Source organism: Patagioenas fasciata, chromosome 1 (genome assembly GCF_037038585.1).
Source record: "Patagioenas fasciata isolate bPatFas1 chromosome 1, bPatFas1.hap1, whole genome shotgun sequence".
NCBI lineage: Eukaryota > Metazoa > Chordata > Aves > Columbiformes > Columbidae > Patagioenas > Patagioenas fasciata.
Window position 1 is genome coordinate 208,658,920 of NC_092520.1, and position 21,330 is coordinate 208,680,249.

Sequence of the window (21,330 nt, forward strand, 5' to 3'; positions counted from 1 at the left end):
AGTTGGCAGGTGAAATGTGGGTATGCGCAACCCAGTCAGAATTCTGAGGGTATTTCCATCCCAAGTTTTGTGTATATGGAAAACCGAACACAGAGTGTCTGAGGCTTATTCTAGATAAATTATGGCAGAACCTTGAACCTGACAACTTCACTCAGGGTATGTGCTGCTTCTCAATAAAAAGATGCCTTCAGTTTTTTGGCATGGAAATGTTTTCAGATAATTTTCTGTGTCTGTTGTAGAAGCAAATGTATTGACTAGATGTCAAGGAAAGCTAACAGGTGTTCCAAGTATGCCTCTGTAATATGAATAAATGAAAGATTTATGGAGTATAACAACCTTCCTTGTTTACTGTGCCAATAATATTTTGACTCAAAAATGGTGCAGCCAATAAAAGAATGACATGTACATAGAAATTCTAACTTGTCACTGTGAACACAGCAAAGTTGATGTGGTAATGGCAGTGTTACGAGAAAATGAGTTAATCAGGGACATAGGAAATGCTTTTTCTTTTTACGCTTGGGTTGCTTGGTTTACTGGGAAGCTTTCTTTTAGTCTTGCTTCTCAGCATTAAAGTTCCTGAAGTTTGGCGGGGTTTGTGGCTTTACCTACAAATCAATAATGTCATTAGAATCACAAACGGTTGGTGATGGGGAAGGGACCTCTAGAGATCTTCCTGTCCAAACCTCCCTCGCTCAAAGCAGAGTCACCTACAGCAGGTTCCTGCAGCAATGTCTAGTCAAGTTTTTAATATCTCCAAGGAGGGATGCTCCACAATCTGTTCTAGTGTTTAAACAACATCACAGTAAAGAAGGCTTTTTTCTTTTGTTAAAGTTTTTAACTTGTGTCCATTGCCTCTGGGTCTGTCACTGGGTCTGACTCCCTCCTCTTTGCTCCATCCCTACAGGTATTATATACATTGAGAAACTCTCGCCCCACCCTGAGCCTACTGTTCCCCCAATTAAGCAAGACCTTCTCTCTCAATTCTCTTTCAGCATTGCTGGTTCTTGATCAGTTTGTTGTCTACCAGGACCCCAGGTCCTTCTCGTGCTGGACAACCTCTAAGCTGTGCCGGTGAATGGGGTTAATGCTCCTCAGGTGCAGTTCCCTGCACTGAACTTCGAGTTCTTGTCCACCCATTGCTCCAGTGTGTTGAGCTGTCCCTGAGTGGCAGCACAACCACCTGCAGTGAAAATGTCAGATACGTTTGTGAAAATGTCAGATAAAGCTGAGGGAGTTCAGACTGACGCATTAAATACAAAAACCTAACAAACAAATTCACTAGGACTGAACTAAACAGCTTTGGATGGGGAGAAAGTAAGGAAGGTGCAGAAAATGTGTATGAAGCATCAGGTTCAAGTGGTCTTTTTTGTTTTAAAATAGTCAAAGTTATGCATTGCTTATTTCAGGAGGGCTCTGACAATGAAGAAGAAGAAGGTGAAGAAGAGGAGGAAGAAAACACAGATTATCTTACAGATTCCAATAAGGAAAATGAAACTGATGAGGAGAATACCGTATGTATTATAGCTTTAGAGAAGTGAATTGGCTCTTGCATCTTTGGTTTTCTCTACTGAATGTTTTTTTGCCGGTGCTGCTCATAACGTAGCTGGGAAAACACAGCCAGAACACTCCAGCTATTACCTCACATAAATTTTAGAGCTTATTTTTATATTTACAAACTTTCATTATTACCTTCTGAAAATATTTATGCCGTCAAGCTTTGCTACATGTTGTCGCAGGACTGTCCGCTTTCCCAGGTAGCTACACTGGAAAAGATTGCATTAATGATGGCTTTGCAATGCTGGCAATGGTAGCAAGCTGATATGATACAAGGGAAACTAGACACTCCCCTAGGTCTTGGAGACAAACCAAGAAGTGCAAAGTTCCTAAAATATGAATCTGTTATTGACAGATTAACATCTGCAGCAAAAGAACCCATCAGGTTGAGCCTGAATTGCAGTTGCAGAGTAAAAATAACAATCAATATAGAACAATATGTTGGGGTGCTGACTTAAAACGTTTTTGTGGTCCTGTGCTTTCTAAATACAGAACGATAGTGTTTGTCTTGAAACACCCGTCTATCTTTATGGACTTAATGGAGAAATTAGTTAAATTAGGCGTGGTGGGAATAGACTTCTTTGTGTTGTTGCCATATCTAGAGTGTGTACATACACATCTATACATACACACTAGTATGTCACGGTGTCATGAGTGGCCAACCCTCGTAATGATGCAATAAACATCAGAACCTATTTCTTCAAGAAAATAATGCGAGCTGAAAACTTTTTTCTTCAACACTTTATTTTTCTTAAGCCTTTGATTATCTATGATATAGAAGCAATAAGGATATTTTTCCACTTACTTCTGGACTGAATATTCATGTTTCTGAAACTAATTCAATAGGTTATTTTTTTCCCATTGCAATAGGAAGTAATGATTAAAGGAGGAGGACTTAAACATGTCCCTTGTGCAGAAGATGAGGACTTCATTCAGGCATTGGATAAAATGATGCTGGAAAATCTTCAGGTATAAATACTTATTTTCTTAAATAATGTAATTGGCTGTACAGCTAATTAATTTTTTTTTACATAAATATTGACATGTTTGGATAAGTAACTTTTAGTAAAATAGCTGTTAATTTGTATTGTTTCCCCAGTGAATATATGGCATGTTGACATACATTTTACTGGCTGAATAATAACTGCATTGGATACTATGCAGCACTTCTGACTCTATCCTAAACTATCCAAGCCTAGGTTTTAGTATGTCTGAATGTAGCTGCATTTAAATTTGAATGACCTTTAAGTCCTCTGCTTAGTTTTTTTTGATCACATCTGATAAATATTTAAGTATTGAGTATAGGAAGCCCTGTAGGAGAAATACATAAATAAGATGCTACAAAAAATCTTGAATGTAGAGTGTCCATTCTGAAGTGTGTCTAATCAAATCTGTAGATTTCTTTCCTTCTGAGGTTGTTATCTGAAATTCCTTTAACATTTGAAGTGTTCTGTCCCTGTAACTTTCTTCTTCACAGCAAGGAAACCAAAGGAAAATGTAATAGAGCCTAATATACTTATTTATATATTACTCTGTTTTCTTGGAAGATTAAACCTTTAATCAATCATGAAAATATGAACGTTACCAGACTGACTGACTTTTTTAGCATTTGAGCATTTATAGAATTCGCTACATTTCTTTTTTAATAGCAACGGAGTGGTGAGTCTGTGAAAGTCCATCAGCTGGATGTTGCCATTCCTCTGCATCTCAAAAGTCAGCTCAAGAAGGGTCCCCCACTTGCAGGTGGGGAAGGAGAGTCAGAGTCTGGAGACACGATGCCATTCGTCATGTTAACACGAAAAGGCAACAAACAGCAGGTAAGAATTTATGTATGGTATAGCTATTGTATAAATAAATCCTATCACTTCATTGAAAGTCACACTTTGTGATTTTTTGAAGTCACAGAATTTATGTCTTCATCCTTTTCTCAGAATGGGATACTGACAACTTAATTTTGATAAATAGTAAGTACCACATGTAGTTTCTTAGAATTTTTGGTTGTTAATACAAATCATGCAGAAAAATTCTGTGATTAGATTATACAATTAGTAAGTATGTTTGGTGATTAAACTAGCAGGACAGTGGTGCATCTTACATATATTTTAAATATAGTTATGGCGGATGAACAGATGTCATTGGTGGACTGCCACTGAATGTTGAAAGGAATAGAGGGGAAAAAAAGGGAATATTCCAGAATCTTCAAGATTCGGCAGATTTTTCTGACAACACTTTCAGCTTCAAATCAAGATGTGTGGCATTTGCTAAATTCCGTTTCCTAAGTAACTGCCACTTGGCTGAATTTGTTCAACTTGCAAAACATGTCATTGTCTCTGAAGACGCTTTTAGAGAGCTATTCCAAAATGCATTGAGTGAATCTCTCAGAGAAACTTAAATGGAAATCACCTTAATAAAACAAATAAACCCCTTTCTTCATGCAGCCAAGCTGTATATTTATCTTGGCTCTTTTCTCCAGTGTGTATTTGAATTTTCCTAGGTCAGCAGATGCATAGCGTACAAATCAATACCCAACACATTCCACATGCATTTCTCATCATGACTTAGATCTTCTAAAGAAACCTTTTCATTTTGGTTGTATAAATTGATGATGAAAATGCATAACTCTGAGTTTATATGGAGAGCAAAACCAAAGTGGTGTTTGATTCCATGCATCTGTACCTTTCAAGTGTGTAGCTCTGTGTCATTACTTTGTTTTGACTTTTGTAACCTAAATCAGGACTGCAGTGTATCAGTTGAGGTACATAAACTGAAGTTGAGTCTTTCTCTTCCTTCATATGAAAGATACTTCAAAAATCCATGTAGAAAGTGAACACCTCTTCTCTCATAAAACACTTGAACTAGTGAGTGATTGCTCTGAAAGTGTAAGTGCTGATACCTGTTTGATTAGGGCACATTCTGCTTGTGTTTAAGAGTGACGATTAACTGATTTCCTTACTACATTTGGTTGTTCTGTTTTCCTGGAAGCTGAATGTTGTATACGAAGTTCTACAAAAGTTTAGAGTTGGGAATTTTAACTGTTGTCATTGATTTGAGAAGGGATTTAAGAGAACTCTCTAAAAAAAAAAGATATTTAGCTTTTTCAGGATAATTTACTAGGAGTATCTGCATCTACCAAGAATTTTAGGATCTTTATATTCTGCGTGAGGGGAAAATATTGCTGACATGTGGCTTAAAAAGAAAGCAGGACTTGTTCAGGAGTTTTTGCTGCTCCTCCCCCAATATTTGCTTTTGGGAGTAGGCTCTTCCTGCCAAAACTCCTCTCAGTGTTTCTAGAAATGTAGAAAACAGTTGCTTTATAGACTACTTTAGTTCTTGAGTCAATGAAAGGCTTCTTTGTCCATAGTTCTGTATTCAGATAGAAAAAATAAGCAGGAAAGAAGAGATGGAGTTGAAAAGAAAATAATTCTTCCTTCTTATATGACTTTATTTTAAATCTCTGTGAGCAGAATGCGCAGTTTTGAAGTGATGGAGGCGAACTTTACTGTTAATTCATAGACTATCAGCTCTTTAAAAAGGGTCAGAAGGAGTTTGCAGACAGCCTGAAAGACTCTAAGTAACTTTTCCTCTGTGCAGTCCCCACAATACTAAGCGTCACCACCTCACTCTATCAACCTAATGGCTTGCCGTGATTGATCTCTGTGTTCTTTGACAACGGTGCTGCTGAAATCTTGACTGTAAGAAAGTACTTACTGATGAAAACGTAACGTGCCATGCTTCTTTCCGGAGGTTAATATTTGGTAGTTGAGCTCCAGTCACTAAATACTTAATTCACTTGCCAGTTTTGAACCAGATTCTAGTGGAGCATTGACAAGTAGGTTTTTTTAAGTAACACTTCTATTTTCTAGCAGCTTGCAACCTGAACATTGCAGGCTGATAGTAAAAAGGACACCGTATTTTGTCCTTTTTTGTCACCCTGTGATTTACAAAAACAGACAATAGCAAGACACTGGTTTACTCCAAATCCTTACAGTAGAAGGCTGTGTTTTTTCACCCATCAGCTTTAGCAAAGGAGTTGTGTGACAAAACTAGTAGCCATAGAACTGAGTATGGTTATTGGAAATTAGACCATGGCCTCACAATTTATCCAAGATGCATGAGAGAGCAATGGGACTCAAAGCAGCGTTGCCATCATGTTGCCATCAGAGCTGAGGTTTGCCTAATACCATTTGATGGTTTTGAAACTGTCCAAGAAGTTTTATGCCAGGTAGGTGTGAATTAAGGTCACCTAGTGTGAAGAAATTTGGTTAATAACTGAGACAAAAGATTTCCTTCCATTTGAAAGATTTCTAGCAAGGTTCCATAAGAGAATGGTAACATCTGTGGAATGGTTGAATCTGTCCTTGAATGGGAAGTTCTTTATCTCAGTGATGTAATCTAGTCTTCCAGAGGATTGTTTTTCATCTTTCTTCAGTTTGCAGTCTAAGTGAAGTCCTTATGTTCTGTCCTCATCTCACAGATTTTACAAGAGGTTTTTGATGTATCTCTTCATTCCTTGCAAATCAGAAATGTTTCATTTGCTCCGTAATCATCATCTCCTTTAGTAATTGTCATCAGTAAGCTGATTTCAGACAGCAACTCTGATTGCCTTAAGATAGTGACTCAGTGATACTTTGTTAATTACCAGTTTGGTTTTTGTAGCTGTTTCTTTTATTTGTACCCCTCTATATTTCAAGGTTTTTGTTCTACTTTAAGCATTCCATCTGAAAACACTTACCAATCTCATTAAACTGATAAATCCATAGAACAGATAGAATATAAAGAACATATTAAGATGAATGAGTAGCTTAATGGTGAAGCTAAGCAATGATTTTTTCATGAAATGCTTCTAATGGGTTACTTATTTATGTCATTTGCGTAATGCTCATTTGACAGTATCTGGGTACACACATAGGTTACTTATTGATGAGCAAACCAAGTTTACTTTTCTCTTGGAATTAGGGCTATGAAGATGCTGAGAGGCCTTGAGCACCTTTCTTATGAGGAAAGACTGAGAGGCTGAGAGGGGATCTCATCAATGTTTATAAATATCTCAAGGGTGGGTGTCAAGAGGATGGACCAGACTCTTTTCAGTGGTGCCCAACAATAGGATGAGGGGCGATGGGCACAAACTGAAGCACGGGAGGTTCCATCTGAATATGAGGAGAAACTTCTTTACTTTGAGGTGCCAGAGCCCTGGACCAGGCTGCCCAGAGAGGCTGTGGAGTCTCCTTCTCTGGAGACATTCAAACCCACCTGGACACCTTCCTGTGCGATCTGCTCTGGTGAACCTGCTTTAGCAGGTGGGTTGGACTGGATGATCTCCAGAGGTCCCTTCCAACCCCAACCAGTCTATGATTTCAAAAACTTTCATTTTTATTCTTCCCCGCACACCTTAATAACAAGCTTGTATTTATGTTCAGTGTAACGTGCTGTTACCCTCCTGTCTCCCAAAATAAATCTTTTTCCTGATTTGTCTCATCTAAATAAATGTTCTAGTTGGTAGGGTTTAGCTGTACCCAGGTTTTCCTCCAGTCTTTGCAATACTCTGTCTTAACTCTTTCAACCACAGTTTATTTCCAAATGCTTTATCTGAGTACCCTGTGTCTTCTCACACTTGCTGCTCATCTGCTGCTAGTGGGGCACTACTTCCTAATAAATACCTTGAGATTTCTTACTAATTATTGCACTAAACACTCGCCATACGCAGTGAGGATTTTACTTTCACCATGTACCTTCTCAACAGTGGTTTCAATAACGTATCTGTCTGCAGCTTTTGACTGTGTGGCAGAAAAGAACACTTAGAAATTTGTCCCTGTTTCTGTGGAAATAAATCTCGGCTCACAAGAGCAAGCAGCAGGATTCAGAGTAGTTCCTGCTATATTGAGAGTGATTATCCTTTAGTGCATTACCCTACTTACTGCATGGAAATATTTATTTCTAATGGATCTGCAGTTGAAAGAGGAAATCCAATTTTCCTAAATACGTTCACAAACTTTGGCATTAAGGGGTTTCTTAAAACTATTGTTTCAGTTTCAGATAAGATTTAAGAATCACTTCTCTGATTTGGAACAATCATTAAAAAAATGAAATAAAAACTTAGATTTTCTGAGACTGGGTGAAAATAAAACATCTTCCTTAAGCTTCTGAAAATCTCAGCTGTAGGAGTAGTACCAAGCTTACCTTTAATGTAGCTTATGGCAAATCAGGTAATGCGTTGAATGTGTTGTATGGATGTTTGAGTGGAGGGGAGGAGGAAATGATTCAATTTGACACTACAGTTGTCTGCAGACCAGTAAGAAGCACTTTGGGGCTGGAATCATTCATAAAGGGCAAAGTAATGGTCAAGGAATGCCGGGCGATACCCAAGATGCTTGGAACGCTTCTCCTGGTATCACAAGAGATAACAGTAGAAATTCTGCTTGGGGGCTTCATCTCTTTGGATGGTAGAGACCTTTGGAGGAAGAAGCAGCTTTCTGGTTTTATCTCAAGAGCGGTGTAATTCATTGTGAGGGTATCAGTTTGGACGAGAATAAGAAATAAAGCGTATAGCTGTGTGTTCCCGGTGAGAGTTGATCAATTATAAATACTGTGTATAATAATGTTTCACCTTTGCAGTCCATCTACCTTTGTTATGTGTTCTCTCTGTCTTTAGGAGGTCTGGATAGCTTGTGTTTTCTCATACAACAAAGAATACACTTTCCAGTAGAAACTTCTATAGAAAGTATTTCATCACAATGACCTAGAAATAACCATAACCATATTTTGAAATGTTTTCTGGTTGGTTGTTGTTTTATTTTTCTGTGACAGGCACTTAAAACCTTCTTTTCATTTGCAGTTTAAGATCCTAAATGTACCAATGTCTTCCCAACTTGCTGCAAACCATTGGAACCAACAGCAAGCAGAGCAGGAGGAGAGAATGAGGATGAAAAAGCTCACTTTGGATATCAATGAACGGCAAGAACAAGAGGACTACCAGGGTAAGAAAATCACCAAGTATTTATTATTTTCAGAGGAACTTTTGTGGATCTTCATAAAATATTATTTGTGATAATTAGTTCAAGTTCTGAATACTGATTTGCAATACTTCATGGAAAACCTGTATTTTAGGTTGTCATACATTACTTACTCCTTGGTCTCTGTGCTTGAAGAAGTTTTTATAGCTCATGCATGAAAGGGAGTTTTCAAGTGGGCCTCAGATCTCTGCATTTCCATTTATTTTGGGAAAGGGGAAGAGCTGACATTGTTTCCTTAATGAGATCACACAAAATTAATCTGATGTTTGTGGTCTTGTCTCCATTTCTGCAAGAGGATTGCCATGCAACTTAAACTCTGCTTTTGAGATATTAGTAGGTATTGGAGATATTAGTAGGTATTGGAGATATTAGTAGGTATTGGAGATATTAGTAGGTATTGGAGATATTAGTAGGTATTGGAGATATTAGTAGGTATTGGAGATATTAGTAGGTATTGGAGATATTAGTAGGTATTGGAGATATTAGTAGGTATTGGAGATATTAGTAGGTATTGGAGATATTAGTAGGTATTGGAGATATTAGTAGGTATTGGAGATATTAGTAGGTATTGGAGATATTAGTAGGTATTGGAGATATTAGTAGGTATTGGAGATATTAGTAGGTATTGGAGATATTAGTAGGTATTGGAGATATTAGTAGGTATTGGAGATATTAGTAGGTATTGGAGATATTAGTAGGTATTGGAGATATTAGTAGGTATTGGAGATATTAGTAGGTATTGGAGATATTAGTAGGTATTGGAGATATTAGTAGGTATTGGAGATATTCCACCAGTCTTGCTAAGTCTTACAAATACTACTGAGAGGTCACCTTCACCTGAGAAATAAAAACTGTCACCTCAGCTTTGTATTACTAAAGGTAGTACAAATCTGGAACACAACAGTATGTTAACAGAATGAAGATTTCATACAAATTATATCATCCAATTTGGGTTTTTTTAAGATATGTAAGTCAGGCATTTTGGAACGTGGACAGCTTGAAGCAAACAGTTAATGCAGTGGATCATAAACTGGTACACTTGATGTGTTTGGTTATTGGGTGGTTTGTTTTGTTCTGGGTTGTGGGTTTTTTCCAGACTCAACTTCCCTTGGCTCACTCAGATATTAAACAAAGCCAGACCAATAAAACCGGTGCTATTCAGTTCTTATATTAGTATTTCCCTTCAGCATCTCCAAAGTTCTTGCTCTGTTTTTTTGTCAAGATGTTGCAGTCTGGTGGTAATCACAGTGTAAGTAGTTAATTAACAGGAAATCTCATTTAAGGTATTTAGTGAAAGGTCATTATTCATCAAGAAATGGGAAATTTAAATTAAAGCAGCTCTAATTCTAAAAACACTGTGGAATCGAACGCTCCTTTCAGAACTTTGATAGTCGAAGAACTAAACTTGTAATCGTAAAAAGGAGTATTTTTCTTAAGTGAGTGCCTACAGAGTTCTGAAATGGTAACATAATATATTTGTAGTATTAAACATCGTAAGCAGCTTAAAAACTTCTTTTCCAAGAAGTTCTTACAAAAGCCACTCATGAAAAAGGAAGAGAAACTCTTGACTCCAGAATTAGACATTTAGGTGCTTTTCTCAGACTTTGTGTGGGTTTTTCCTCATTAGTGGTATTTTTGATGATGTTGTTATTGGTCAGGGCGTTTGGGTTTTTTTGCCTTGTCTTATGATTTGGATATCTTTAAAATTAGGTTGTTTAATCTAGGCTTTTAATGGAAGCAACTGTGCTGCTCATCCAAAAAAGGATCACATTGATTTTTGTCAGAGGGAAATGAATCCAACAACTGATACCAGTTGATAACCAGTAATAGGCAATTTTGGTTTATTTTCTCAAACGTTTTCCAGGTGCTGTGTATAAAGCATTAATATAGGGGAAAAAAATCAACACAGAAGAAATAGGTTTTTCCATTGCCATCAATTTTTAAAAACAACTGTTGATTCTTTTTTGTTAACCTGGGTAAGACATACAGTAAAACCAAACTAAAAATGACATTTTACTCAGATTAAATTAAACAGGCCAAATTACATTGCTCCCTGGAACTGTTTATTTAGGTTTTGTGCAGTTGATTGTTACTTCTGAAGAGCTGGGTCGCCTGTAACAAGTTAGTACATATACTGAAAGATTTGGTTTAGAATTCTGTTTCAAACTTTGAACTTACCAATGGAGGAAGAAGTCTCAACTTTTCAGAAAGAATTGTCTCAGGCTTGTCCTGACATTTCCTTGTGCATTTGTTTGCTTTGGTTTTTTTATCTGCACTAACAGATGAAAATTCACCAATGTACTTCAAAATAGCATCAGATAATTATTTAATACTTCAGCAGTGTTTTTAATACAATAAACACTTTTAATTTAATAAAATACCAGGAACTGGGTGACTCCATATTTTAGACTGGTATTTTTCTGTGTAGGTTATTCTTTTTCTTCACTAAAACCAAAGATGGGTGACATGCCCTCAGCCCAGCTAATCTGTTGTGCTCCTTTGCCATCTCTTCCTTGTGTTATCTTCACAATTACTCAGCTTCTTGGTTAATGACTTCTCACAAATCCTGATGTTTTCTTTCACCTACAGTGTGGAAACCAGAAGAGCCAGGCGTGCTCACGCTTGCTCATTCTTTGCTTCTAGCACCTGGCTGCCAATGCACCATAATCTCTTCTGATTTTCTCCCTAGGTCTTGTCACTGCTACCAGAGATCTCTCCTATTTAATGATGTTGACCCAAACGGACTGTCAGGGTGTTGAATGGCTTTGTTTCCATTTCCAGATGTTTATAGGGGAATATGCAGAGCGTGAAAACATGATTTATTAACCGTTGACAGCAACATTGTGTATTAAATCATTCATAGTTTCCCAGTTTCTGAAAGCCTGGGTGGATAACTTGCCGCAAGTTTCATATGCGCTTTGTAAAAGGCAGGAGAATCTCATTAGTCTCCAGTTTTGCCCTGTGCAAGTCATTGCAGGAGTAATGTTCGTTCCTAGCAGGTGATGGGTATGCGTCTCCAATGAGATTACCAGAGATTAGAGAACCAGACAGAGCAGACTTTGAACCATAATCTGTTTAACAGCTTATTCCACTTTTCCCCTTCGTTTATTCCATCTGTCTGTTTGCTGAGCAATGTGGATTCTTGCACAGGTGGACTGTCAGAAATACTTTCCATTGAATGCACAAACATATGGGCAGAGGTTATGTAGAGGTTCCTATGATGTTTATTTGTAATGATATCGAGTACTTAATAACTGTTAACTTATCCTGGTAAAGAGCCATATTTTATCATTAAAAGAGAAATTTTTAGAAATGCATTTTTACCAAATGCTATAACACAATACTTACCCAGCTTAAACTGTCCAAAAGTTGGCATGTGCAGGGCTAAACTGGCTTTTTTCTTCACTCACCTAGTTCTTCCTGCTGATAATAAAGTGAAAAGCTCCATCCATGAGACAGCTGGTGTAATGTAGGTCAGCTGAGTCACGCTCTTCAGGTGCCCGTCTTGTCCGTCAAAGGATCCTGTTATGGCCGGCTTAGACTTAAATAAGTGACTCCTCAATGCCTAATTTTAGGACAGGTGTCTTGCTGAGTCTTTAATTGGCAGCAACATTGTCCAACTGTTACTATTTCAGGGTAGTTTAATGTTGTGGCTTCTGCTACTGCTGAGAAGCTTTGTCCCTGATCATTGGTAAGGAAAGTGGTGGTTGGTATCTTTGGAAAGAAAAGGTCACAGCCCCTTTCTTAAGCACCTGTGATGAAAACCATTGCTGGCAGTTCCTCCTGTAAGAACATCTGGAAATGCAGGTTCATATTATGGGGTAGCTTGGCTTTGTCAAAGCTGTCTATGCAATTTAGTAACTGTTTAAAAACTTAGCTGTTGTGGAATAACTTGATCATTAACCCTAAAGTATAGCACAGTGTAAATATCGTGTATTTTTTACAATATAGCAGTGAAATGTGCTTGTGTGAATTCCTCTTTAAAAAGATGCATAGAAAGTGTGTTTAACTTTGTTTTTCTGTACAAAATTACAGAAATGTTGCAGTCTCTGGCACAGCGTCCAGCTCCAGCCAATACAAATCGTGAACGGCGGCCTCGTTACCAGCATCCGAAGGGAGCACCTAATGCAGATCTAATCTTTAAAACTGGTGGGAGGTAGGACAATCTTCCTTTAAATGTGGCAATTCTGGTTCTAGGCAAGTAATTACCTTCGTAATTGAAACAGATAATGATCTGTGTAGTGCAAGTGTATTTGTTAGTTGTTTCCATTCCGAAGCATTCTGTTCAAATACCGAGCAGTGTTTTGTGCTTCTAACAGTGTCTGTAAATACGTCCTTGGCAGAGGTTTGGAAACCAGAGGGTAATTTTTCACTTGGGAAATGCCTGGTAGAATCTGATCCTCTTTTTATAGGGGGAAAGATGCAATTCTGCTCTCACAGTGAGAAAGGGAAGAGGATTTTGACTATCTAAATTCCTATTGTAGTTTTTCAGTTTGGTGGATCTGAGAGCTACACGTCTGTATTCAAAGCCCTGAATGGAAAGTGAATATAGTAAAGGTGGGGACAACCTTTGATTTATGGTATGCAAGAGCATACCAAAACCAGTATTAACATGAAGAGAGTCGTTCCAGACTGCCTAATAATCATGTTGCAGCTTTAATGTATCTCAGTGTGTCCTTTCTCACTTGGAGTAGGCTTGCAAATAAACCATTAAATTAACCCTGCAGGACCGATTTGAATAGGGAGAGTTTCAGGTGAAACGCAGACTGCTTTCATGTTTCTCTTAAGTTAATTTTGGAGGTGGATACATAGGAGCAGCAACTGAGAAAGGAGAGTTTACCTCCTAATGGGTCTTTGTCAACTATGAAAAATGTAATGTATTAATGCTATGTTACGGTAACATTGCCAACTTCTTTCTGATACATTTTTCTAGTCATTTGGTACCTTTCTGATGCTCACTCACTCCACTGAGACCCTATATAGATACTGCTTGTACAGTAAATTTAACAGTAATTTAAACAATTCAATATGACAGAATTGTATAATAGTTTGGGTTGTAAAAAGAGTAGTGGTGTCTATTTAGCTTTTTCATATCACTATGGCCTAACACTGCCATAGAAATAGGAACTATTCACTTGCACTGAATTGCCATAATGCTTACAGGTGTTTCATAAAACACTCTTCAGTCTTCTTTTGGTCATCTTTCCCAAATGCCTTGCAAACTGTATGAGGAGCACGCTGCAGTTATGCTTCCAATGCAGCAGCCAGATCGACAGATGTGATATTTGCAGAGTTATTTAATGCAGTTCTTTCAAAAGCTTTTTATTTTCAAACATAATTTAGGACTTCACTGTAGACTAGGGCAGACGTTGTCCAGCAAACAGTTTAAGTAGTGTTTGCTTGTTCAAATAGCTGTGCCATGCGCCTGCAATTCTGATGTCATTTTATATTATGTTATTTACTCTTTGTTCCTTTTAATCTATAAGCTCCTTAGAGCGGGGACCAGGAAGTTTGTTCTATCGGGCACGTTTTATTTGTTGTGTAGTGCAGCGCTCAGGTTTGCGGTCATGGATCAGTTGAGCCATCTTAGCCTGTGGTGAGGGATGTCACTTTTCTTAATCCCAACTGAAATACATTTAAGCAGAGATTGATTTATTGGAGACTGTGGGTCCACCATGGGCTTTACCACTTGTGGTATAGGTTGTCTGTCACCTACCTATTTAGAACTTCAGATTTATGATATATAGAAGGTTATCTTCTGACTTTGAGGGGTGAACTACTGTCTCTCTGCCCAGGCTACCTTCATATTTTAGTTAAGAAGTTACCTTGTCACTCTGAGGACACTGAAGTCTCTTTCTGTTTACTGAGAGCAAGTAGGAACTGAGCTATTCCAATGTCTGTTTGGGGAAGTTTTCCCTTTCCTACGTGACAAAACCGATTTGTATTACTACAGATGTTGTCATATGATAAGTGAGCTGTGTTGCATTGTTTTTTCTTTATATATGAAGAAGACCAATACATTATTTTCTTGCAATAGTAACTGAAGTTCGTTGAAAATAATAATGTATGTTACTTTCTTTAAGCGATGCAACTTTTTACTTTCAATTTCCTGAATTTAGGGATAATCTAAGCAAGTAAATCTCCGAGTTGATTCCCCTGTAATGTACAATCTGACAGGTTCTGGTAGCTGAGGTTGGGATGAGGACTTTCTTGCATTTCCAGTAGTGTGTAGAGTAGAGAAATTTATTTTACCTTTACTTTTGTGTTTCAAACACCTTTTAGAAAGTTCAGTCTAAATCTCCCTATCGTAATGGGCGATTCAGAAATTAATGAAGGCAGCAGTGGGTTCTCTCAAGTTTTTGGCTGTGAAGACATGCTTTGCAGTGTTTGTTATCTATTAATATCCTTTTTTTCTGTCTTAAATGCAGTGAGATTTACAGGCTTTGTCAGATTCCTTATTATTTAGTGTGTGCAAAATGCTGGATCAAAACCCGGAGTTTAGTGCTGTTCCTTTGGAATCGCCTGCTTGTGTAGCCTCAAGCTTTAAGAGCTGCTAATCCTGCAAGGAGATTCACACATTTAAGAATGACTGGCCTTAAAGATCATTTACTGTGACTCCATTACAAGTAGCGCTCCTTGACTTGCTTCAGCAAAACTGGGAAGGCAAGAATTTATCCTCTTGCCTCCAGTTCTGTAGCGTTTGTGTATTACAAGAGGACTTTGGCTGTCAAGCTGTTCAACTAACACCTTCAGGAAATAAAAAATTTATACAAGTTATATTTTTCGGTGATAGGATTATCATGAAAATACTCTTTCACGGAACTGCCTCTCGCTTCGAAGAAGTGTTTTTGCTTTGTTTAAAGAAGATGAAGATGCATTCAATGCCTTGCTTGTGGAGTGAAATGGAAATAACTGCATTTTATGAAATCAATTTAAAAACATTGATTGCCAAGAAAGAAAAAAAGAATTGCAGTTAGAAATCTGACTGTAGAGAAGAGAATGGACCTGGTTAAACCTCTCCTTGTTAAAAGCAGTAACCTCAAAACTCGCTGCTGTTCTGGAAGTATGATAAAGAAAGAGGCCCTGTCTGTGCCTAAGGGCCCATTGGGATGCTGATGGAAGCAGGCAAACTAAATAATATTCAAATTAATTGGTAATTTCAGGTCTCCTATTTGCATCTGCCTCTTATTTATCCTATTGAATAAAGAAAAATGAAGCATAAAGATAATAACAGGATGCTAGGGTTTTATGAGCTAAGTATTCTCATAATGAAGAGTCATTAATGCTGAAAAATTAGAGTATGGATAAGAAGGAAAAATATGAATTTAACATGAATTATTTTGGCTATTGGATGAATACACTTCACGCATCACCCACTAGGAGTTGATGTATTGACCCATCTTGTACTTCGAAGCTTTGAATTTGCTACTCGCTGACATATCAGAAGTCTTGTGCAGCCTAAATCCAGTTTCTCTGTTAGGCTCAGTCTAGCTGATTGTTGGAGACTATTGGTGTCATTTTCTCAAACCCCACAGACTCTGGGGTGTTGGCAGAGCCCTGTCTCGAACTGCCAAATCTATCCATTTATCACACTGCTTTTGAACTCTTCAGTTGTCATTTTCAATGATCTCTTGTAGTCTTTTCAAAAGAAATTGAGAGGTCATCACTTTAACACTCATATTTTGCTCTTGCTTCAGGGATTTTTATGATTAAATTGGTCCACTCTTTGCATTCTAGCTATCATAAATACTTAAAAAATTCAGTGTTCTATTTAATCATGCGCTAGCTCAATTCACCTTATTCTTTGTCGTCTTTTTCACCAGTATTTTAAACTTGACCTATTATTTGTCACTCTTGGTCCTGTTCTACATCCTTTTCCCCAACACGTTCGCCCACTCGTGCAGCCTCCCAGGAAAACCATTCCAACCCAGCAGAGCAAAGCAAACCTGCCTCTTTGGCTGGGTGAGAACAGGGAAGCCCAGGGGTGGAATATGATGGGGAACAATCCCAAATCCTGCAGCACTGCAACTGAGAAAAGAAAAAGCCCCATCCTTAGGTTTTTGTCTTGGCAAGATGGTGCTTGTTGGGCTCTGCAAGTGTAGATGCCCGTCTAACCCAGACAAAGATGAAGAGAGACCTGATCACAATTAGAAGGGAAAGGAAGGCAAGTCTTTATTTATTAGCACACTCATTTGTTTAAAAAGGTTATTTCAATATAAATAACTAAGAACCCAAACAAAAAAAAAAGGGCTTTGTGGCCCTTTGGAAATTAACTACCAGTCCTCAAAACACCTTCCTAGTGGTAACTCACTTTGCATACTATGGCTTTGATTTTTTTTTTATATGAATCTGTGATGTTTACAGTATGGAGGTTGAGAATTCAGATTGGTCAGGAAATGATGAGGGCACCTTGGTATTTGTCCAGAAACGTACTCTGAAATGTGATTGTTCCAGGGAATATATTCCTGCACAGCTCGATTGAGAACAGCTACTTAAAATCTAGTACTATCATTTTCAATACCAAATCGCTAGTTAATATTCTATGGAACATCATTTCCAATTTTGCTGTTGAGAACGTAGCCACACCAGCAGTAGCAATATGTGCAGAATTAGCTGGAAGCTGAGATTGATTTCCTTGAGTTATCTCAGGGACTGGTTGAGAGCAGGAGGCTGAACTTTGGCTACTGTTTTCCTTGTGAAAAACTGGCCTTCCCACTAAAGCTCACGCACGTGGAAGCAAGAAAAAGCCTGTAGCAGAACAAGGCACACAAAGAACCGAAAGAGTATCATGTTTAAACCAGAAAAATAAATTCCAGGTGTTCATTGTGTTTCTATTTCACGCTCCTGGTTTGGGTTAAAGTGATTAGAGAGACAGAGAGAGCACCAAAGCTGAGATTAGGCATGAAAAGCAAATCAGCAAGTGAGTTTTGAGGTGTTTGGAGAGGGGCTTGGTTTCGTATATTCTCGTGGGCATGTTTCATTTTAAGCCATAATGTTGTTTTCCTGACTTAAGTTCTCCCAACTTGACGTGTGTGATGGGTTTGTGATTGTTTCCTGCCCTATACTATGTTGTTATGTTTCTGTGTGTTTTTACAAGTTCTGGTGTTCTGTGCCAACCCTGATTATGTAAAAGTGTGTGTTTCTCTATCACATGGAGTATGTAGGGAGTATTAGTACTTACACAGTGATGTTGAGAAGACTTTTATACAAATCAATAACTGTTCGTAGCAGGGGAGGGAGTTGAGGGAGTAGATGGCAAAAAATTGATTCATTTGGCACATAGACTTCATGATGGTTTTAATTACAACTATGTGCTAAGATTAACCTTGCCAAATATAGGTTTGGATTGAGCTTACCAGTTGGGAGAGAAGTGTCATGTGAAATACCTGGTTGGGGAAAACCGCTACTAAGATCTTTATCAGCATCACTTTGCCCTAATCCATTGAAACTCCGCTCACTCGGCCTTATTTGCTGCCAACACGCTGTTGTTTGGACGTAAGTTTTACAAAGTTAGATACGTGCAGCTACTCCTAAACTTTCTCCTTCCATCTCTATCAATTATTCTTTTCTAAAGGGAGATGGAGCGGTGAAAGCACAATCATGCAATTCACTGATGTTTGAGGTTTCTTCTCTGTAACATTCTCTCTCATTCCACTAAATGTATTCAAATCAAAGTTCACTTCTTTTGCAACCACTTCGCCATTGTTCCCGATACCGAGCGTGCCACGAAGGACTGGAATATTACATTACACAACACTAAGACGTGGTTAAAACCAAGTAGTAGAAGCAACGCTGCAGTAAGTGCTAGTGATGCATCAGCTCAGTGTTTCCAGCCAAAAATGTACAGTGTTAAATTAAAATACACAAATATTGGATAACAAAACAAAGCAATACGTGAGAATACAGAGTTACTGTGAATACAGAATTACTGTGAAAGCTTTATCTGTTACAAGAAATATGGAAGTTACTCTGTCCAGTTTAACATTCTCCTTGCAAGATTTGCAATAAAATTTAGGTTTAGGTTAAATTACTGTTCAACAAATGCTTCGGGTTTATACACTAATGTAAAGAAACATTAAATCTTTTGCTTAAATGACGAAAGATTTGGGTGTGTCCCCCTGGAGCTTTCTTGTCATTGTAAATGTCTCATTTTTACTTTGCTTTGTATGACTAAATTTTAATTTGCAGTCTACAAATCAACTGCAAACCAGCCCAGACACCGTAACTGACAACGTGCCCAAGTTAGTGACACTGATTTAGTGCTACTGCTCCGTTACTCTGCTCTTGCTGAATCACATGCCTAAAAACTCGTGGAATTTTTCAATGTATATTTACATTCTTAAGAGAATTAAACGTGACTTTTTGTGGGTAGGGATGTGTTTTCCACGAACAAGGGATGATCAGAGATTTTAATACAACTCTTGTCTCTCAAAAACGTTCTAACCAATGATTTGACTCTAGAAAGCCCTCACTAATGTTTCTACAGTACATCTAAATGTTAAGAAGCTGCACAAGAAAATGAAAACTAATACTAAATACTAATACTAAAACTAATACTTCAGTAAATTCACAAATCAACTTTGCGCTTCAGTATTTCAACATCTTATTTGGGAGAAAAAGGCAGCTATTTCTGAACAATTTTAGATTCATCTGCTCAGGTTTTGCAGGGGACTTTTTCTGATGTAAATGATCTATGTTCTTTTACCTGGTTTGGTCTTTTGAAAGAAATTATGCAGTAAATAGAAATATGTAACTTAAATATGTAGAGAGTGAAGTATCAAAATCACTACGGTTGATTTGAGCAGCTGCGAACCCATGTGGTGTTAGATATATTAAGCTATTTATTTTCTCCTTTCTTTTCGTAGGAGACGTTGATCCAGCAGCAAGCGTCATTTCATTAGGTCCTGTATCTCTGATGTTGTGGATAGTGGAGTCCTCCGGCGATTGAATGAGAGCAGCGGCCACATCTCAGCATGTCAGTCTAGAGCATTCGGAATGGAAACCTGGGACAGGCTGGGGCCGTGGGGCAGAGACGACGGCCTCCCCTCTTCCCCCCCAACCCCACGCAGAACAAGTGGAAGCTTCCAGTCATGGCCTACCAAAAAAAATACTTAAAAAAATAAAATTAAAAAAAAAAAAAGCGCTTTTTGTTACGGGAACCGCGTTGAGGGTTAATCTCAGAAGAGCAGAAGTACATGAACGAGGTGGTAAACTTGACCAGCGAGCAGCTCGGTGAAAACGAAGATCAACCTGGAATTCAGATGGATTATGCCGGAACGGGAAAGGTCTCTGACGCTCAGGATGTGGGAGAGTGAAGTTCAGAACTTGACGCAAGTTACGTTATCCCTGAATGGAGCGCTTCGTGCGGGAAGGATATTCTGTGGCGGCTGCGAATCTGAAAGAGAACCCTGACAAGTAGGATGACTTCTTATCAAACACTCCTCGGCGAGAAAGCTTTTTGGTTAAGGAATTACCTTTTGCTGCCAGATGAGCAAGAAACGGAGGGTGGGGAGTGGGGAGGAGCGAAAAACTCAAGAGCAAAGGAGGTAAAAACGTCTGTTAAGGTTTAAAATAGAACATGAAGTTGATTAACACGGGGTGTTGACTCGTACTGCTTGGAACAGCCTGACACCAGCCTAAGGACAGGGATATAGCTGAGCCCATTGTATGTATCATTGAAAACCAAAACGTGCCAGTCAGCGTTCACGGGAGGATGTCAAGGAGTGGATCCAAATGTTTTGTTGATCTTCAAGGGTTGAGAAGCCTCTGTGTCAATTGAAACAAGCAAACAAACGAAAAAAGTTTAAAGAAAAAAAAAAAAAACGAAGATTTAAGTCTGGAAACAAGTAGAATTTTTATTTTTTTCTAAGTAGAAATGAGGTTTCTTGGTCTGTTTCTGACAATCTGTTATTTATTAGCGTAGTGTTTTGTTTGCTTTCAGGTAGAGGTAGTCAATTGAGTTAAGGAGCTCATCTGTATGTTACTACTAATTCTTATTTTCTAGCTCTTTTAAAATCCTTTTTACCACTGGTTTTGGTTTCTGCATGTAGGAAGAGAGACTTGTAAAACTGTAACATTTCATACAGAAATGCCGCCCGATCTTCACCAGCTTCAGAAATCTGACCTTTGCCAATGCTGCAATAAAGTGTTGTAATTTAGAATTATCGTCTGTCTCTTTACATTTGCTTTGCTGCTTCTGATACGATGTTTTTTGAGGAGTTTGTGGTGTATCACCGCGCTCGGGCAGCGCTTCATACAAGTGACGTAAAGTAGGTGGTGTTTTACCAAAGCAGGAGGATTCCTGCCCCAAGAAGCATTCTGGAAATGTCAATGCAACATTTTCCTGCTGTTCTGCAAGGAATTGTGAAACTGAGGTTGTGATTTCACATACCATAAGCTACACTATGCATTTAATTTAACCTCAGATAAATGAAGCTGGGGTTTGGTAGGTTGATACTGATGAAGTTCCCTTTTGTGGGGTGTTGCATTGGGGCTGACCCATGAAACAGTGAAATGCTGTGATGGACCAACAGCAACAAAGAGCAGAACTCCTGTTGGTGATAATACACTTAAAAACCTAAGTGAAATTTTGGCTGAATAGTGTTCTTGTTGCTGTGCTCAGGTGGTCCCGAAATAGACAGCAGCTTTGTGCTTTGGCCGTAAGCTCAGGCGGTTACAGTGAATTGTGAAACACGTAAGTTTGCCCGGGTGGTTTGGGGAGAAGTCGTCAGGGTGTTTAAAGTATACCTACTTTTTAAAGTTCAGT

The 21,330-nt window shown here is 38.3% G+C and overlaps 1 protein-coding gene across 4 annotated transcripts in view; it reads left to right on the forward strand.

Annotated features, from left to right (window-relative positions):
* UPF2 (UPF2 regulator of nonsense mediated mRNA decay) overlaps window positions 1–20,725 on the forward strand; it is a 58,342-nt gene extending 37,617 nt beyond the window's left edge. For 2 of the 4 annotated variants that reach the window (XM_065841550.2, XM_065841570.2), the window contains 6 exons: window positions 1,407–1,511; window positions 2,425–2,523; window positions 3,204–3,371; window positions 8,387–8,528; window positions 12,600–12,720; window positions 19,430–20,725. In XM_065841550.2, the coding sequence (XP_065697622.1) occupies window positions 1,407–1,511; window positions 2,425–2,523; window positions 3,204–3,371; window positions 8,387–8,528; window positions 12,600–12,720; window positions 19,430–19,439 (645 nt within the window). In that variant the 3' untranslated portion in view covers window positions 19,440–20,725. Of the gene's footprint in view, window positions 1–1,406; window positions 1,512–2,424; window positions 2,524–3,203; window positions 3,372–8,386; window positions 8,529–12,599; window positions 12,725–19,429 lie in introns of those variants that run through there. The other 2 variants (XM_065841560.2, XM_065841577.2) reach the window with 1 other exon arrangement.
* Window positions 20,726–21,330: the final 605 nt, after the last annotated feature.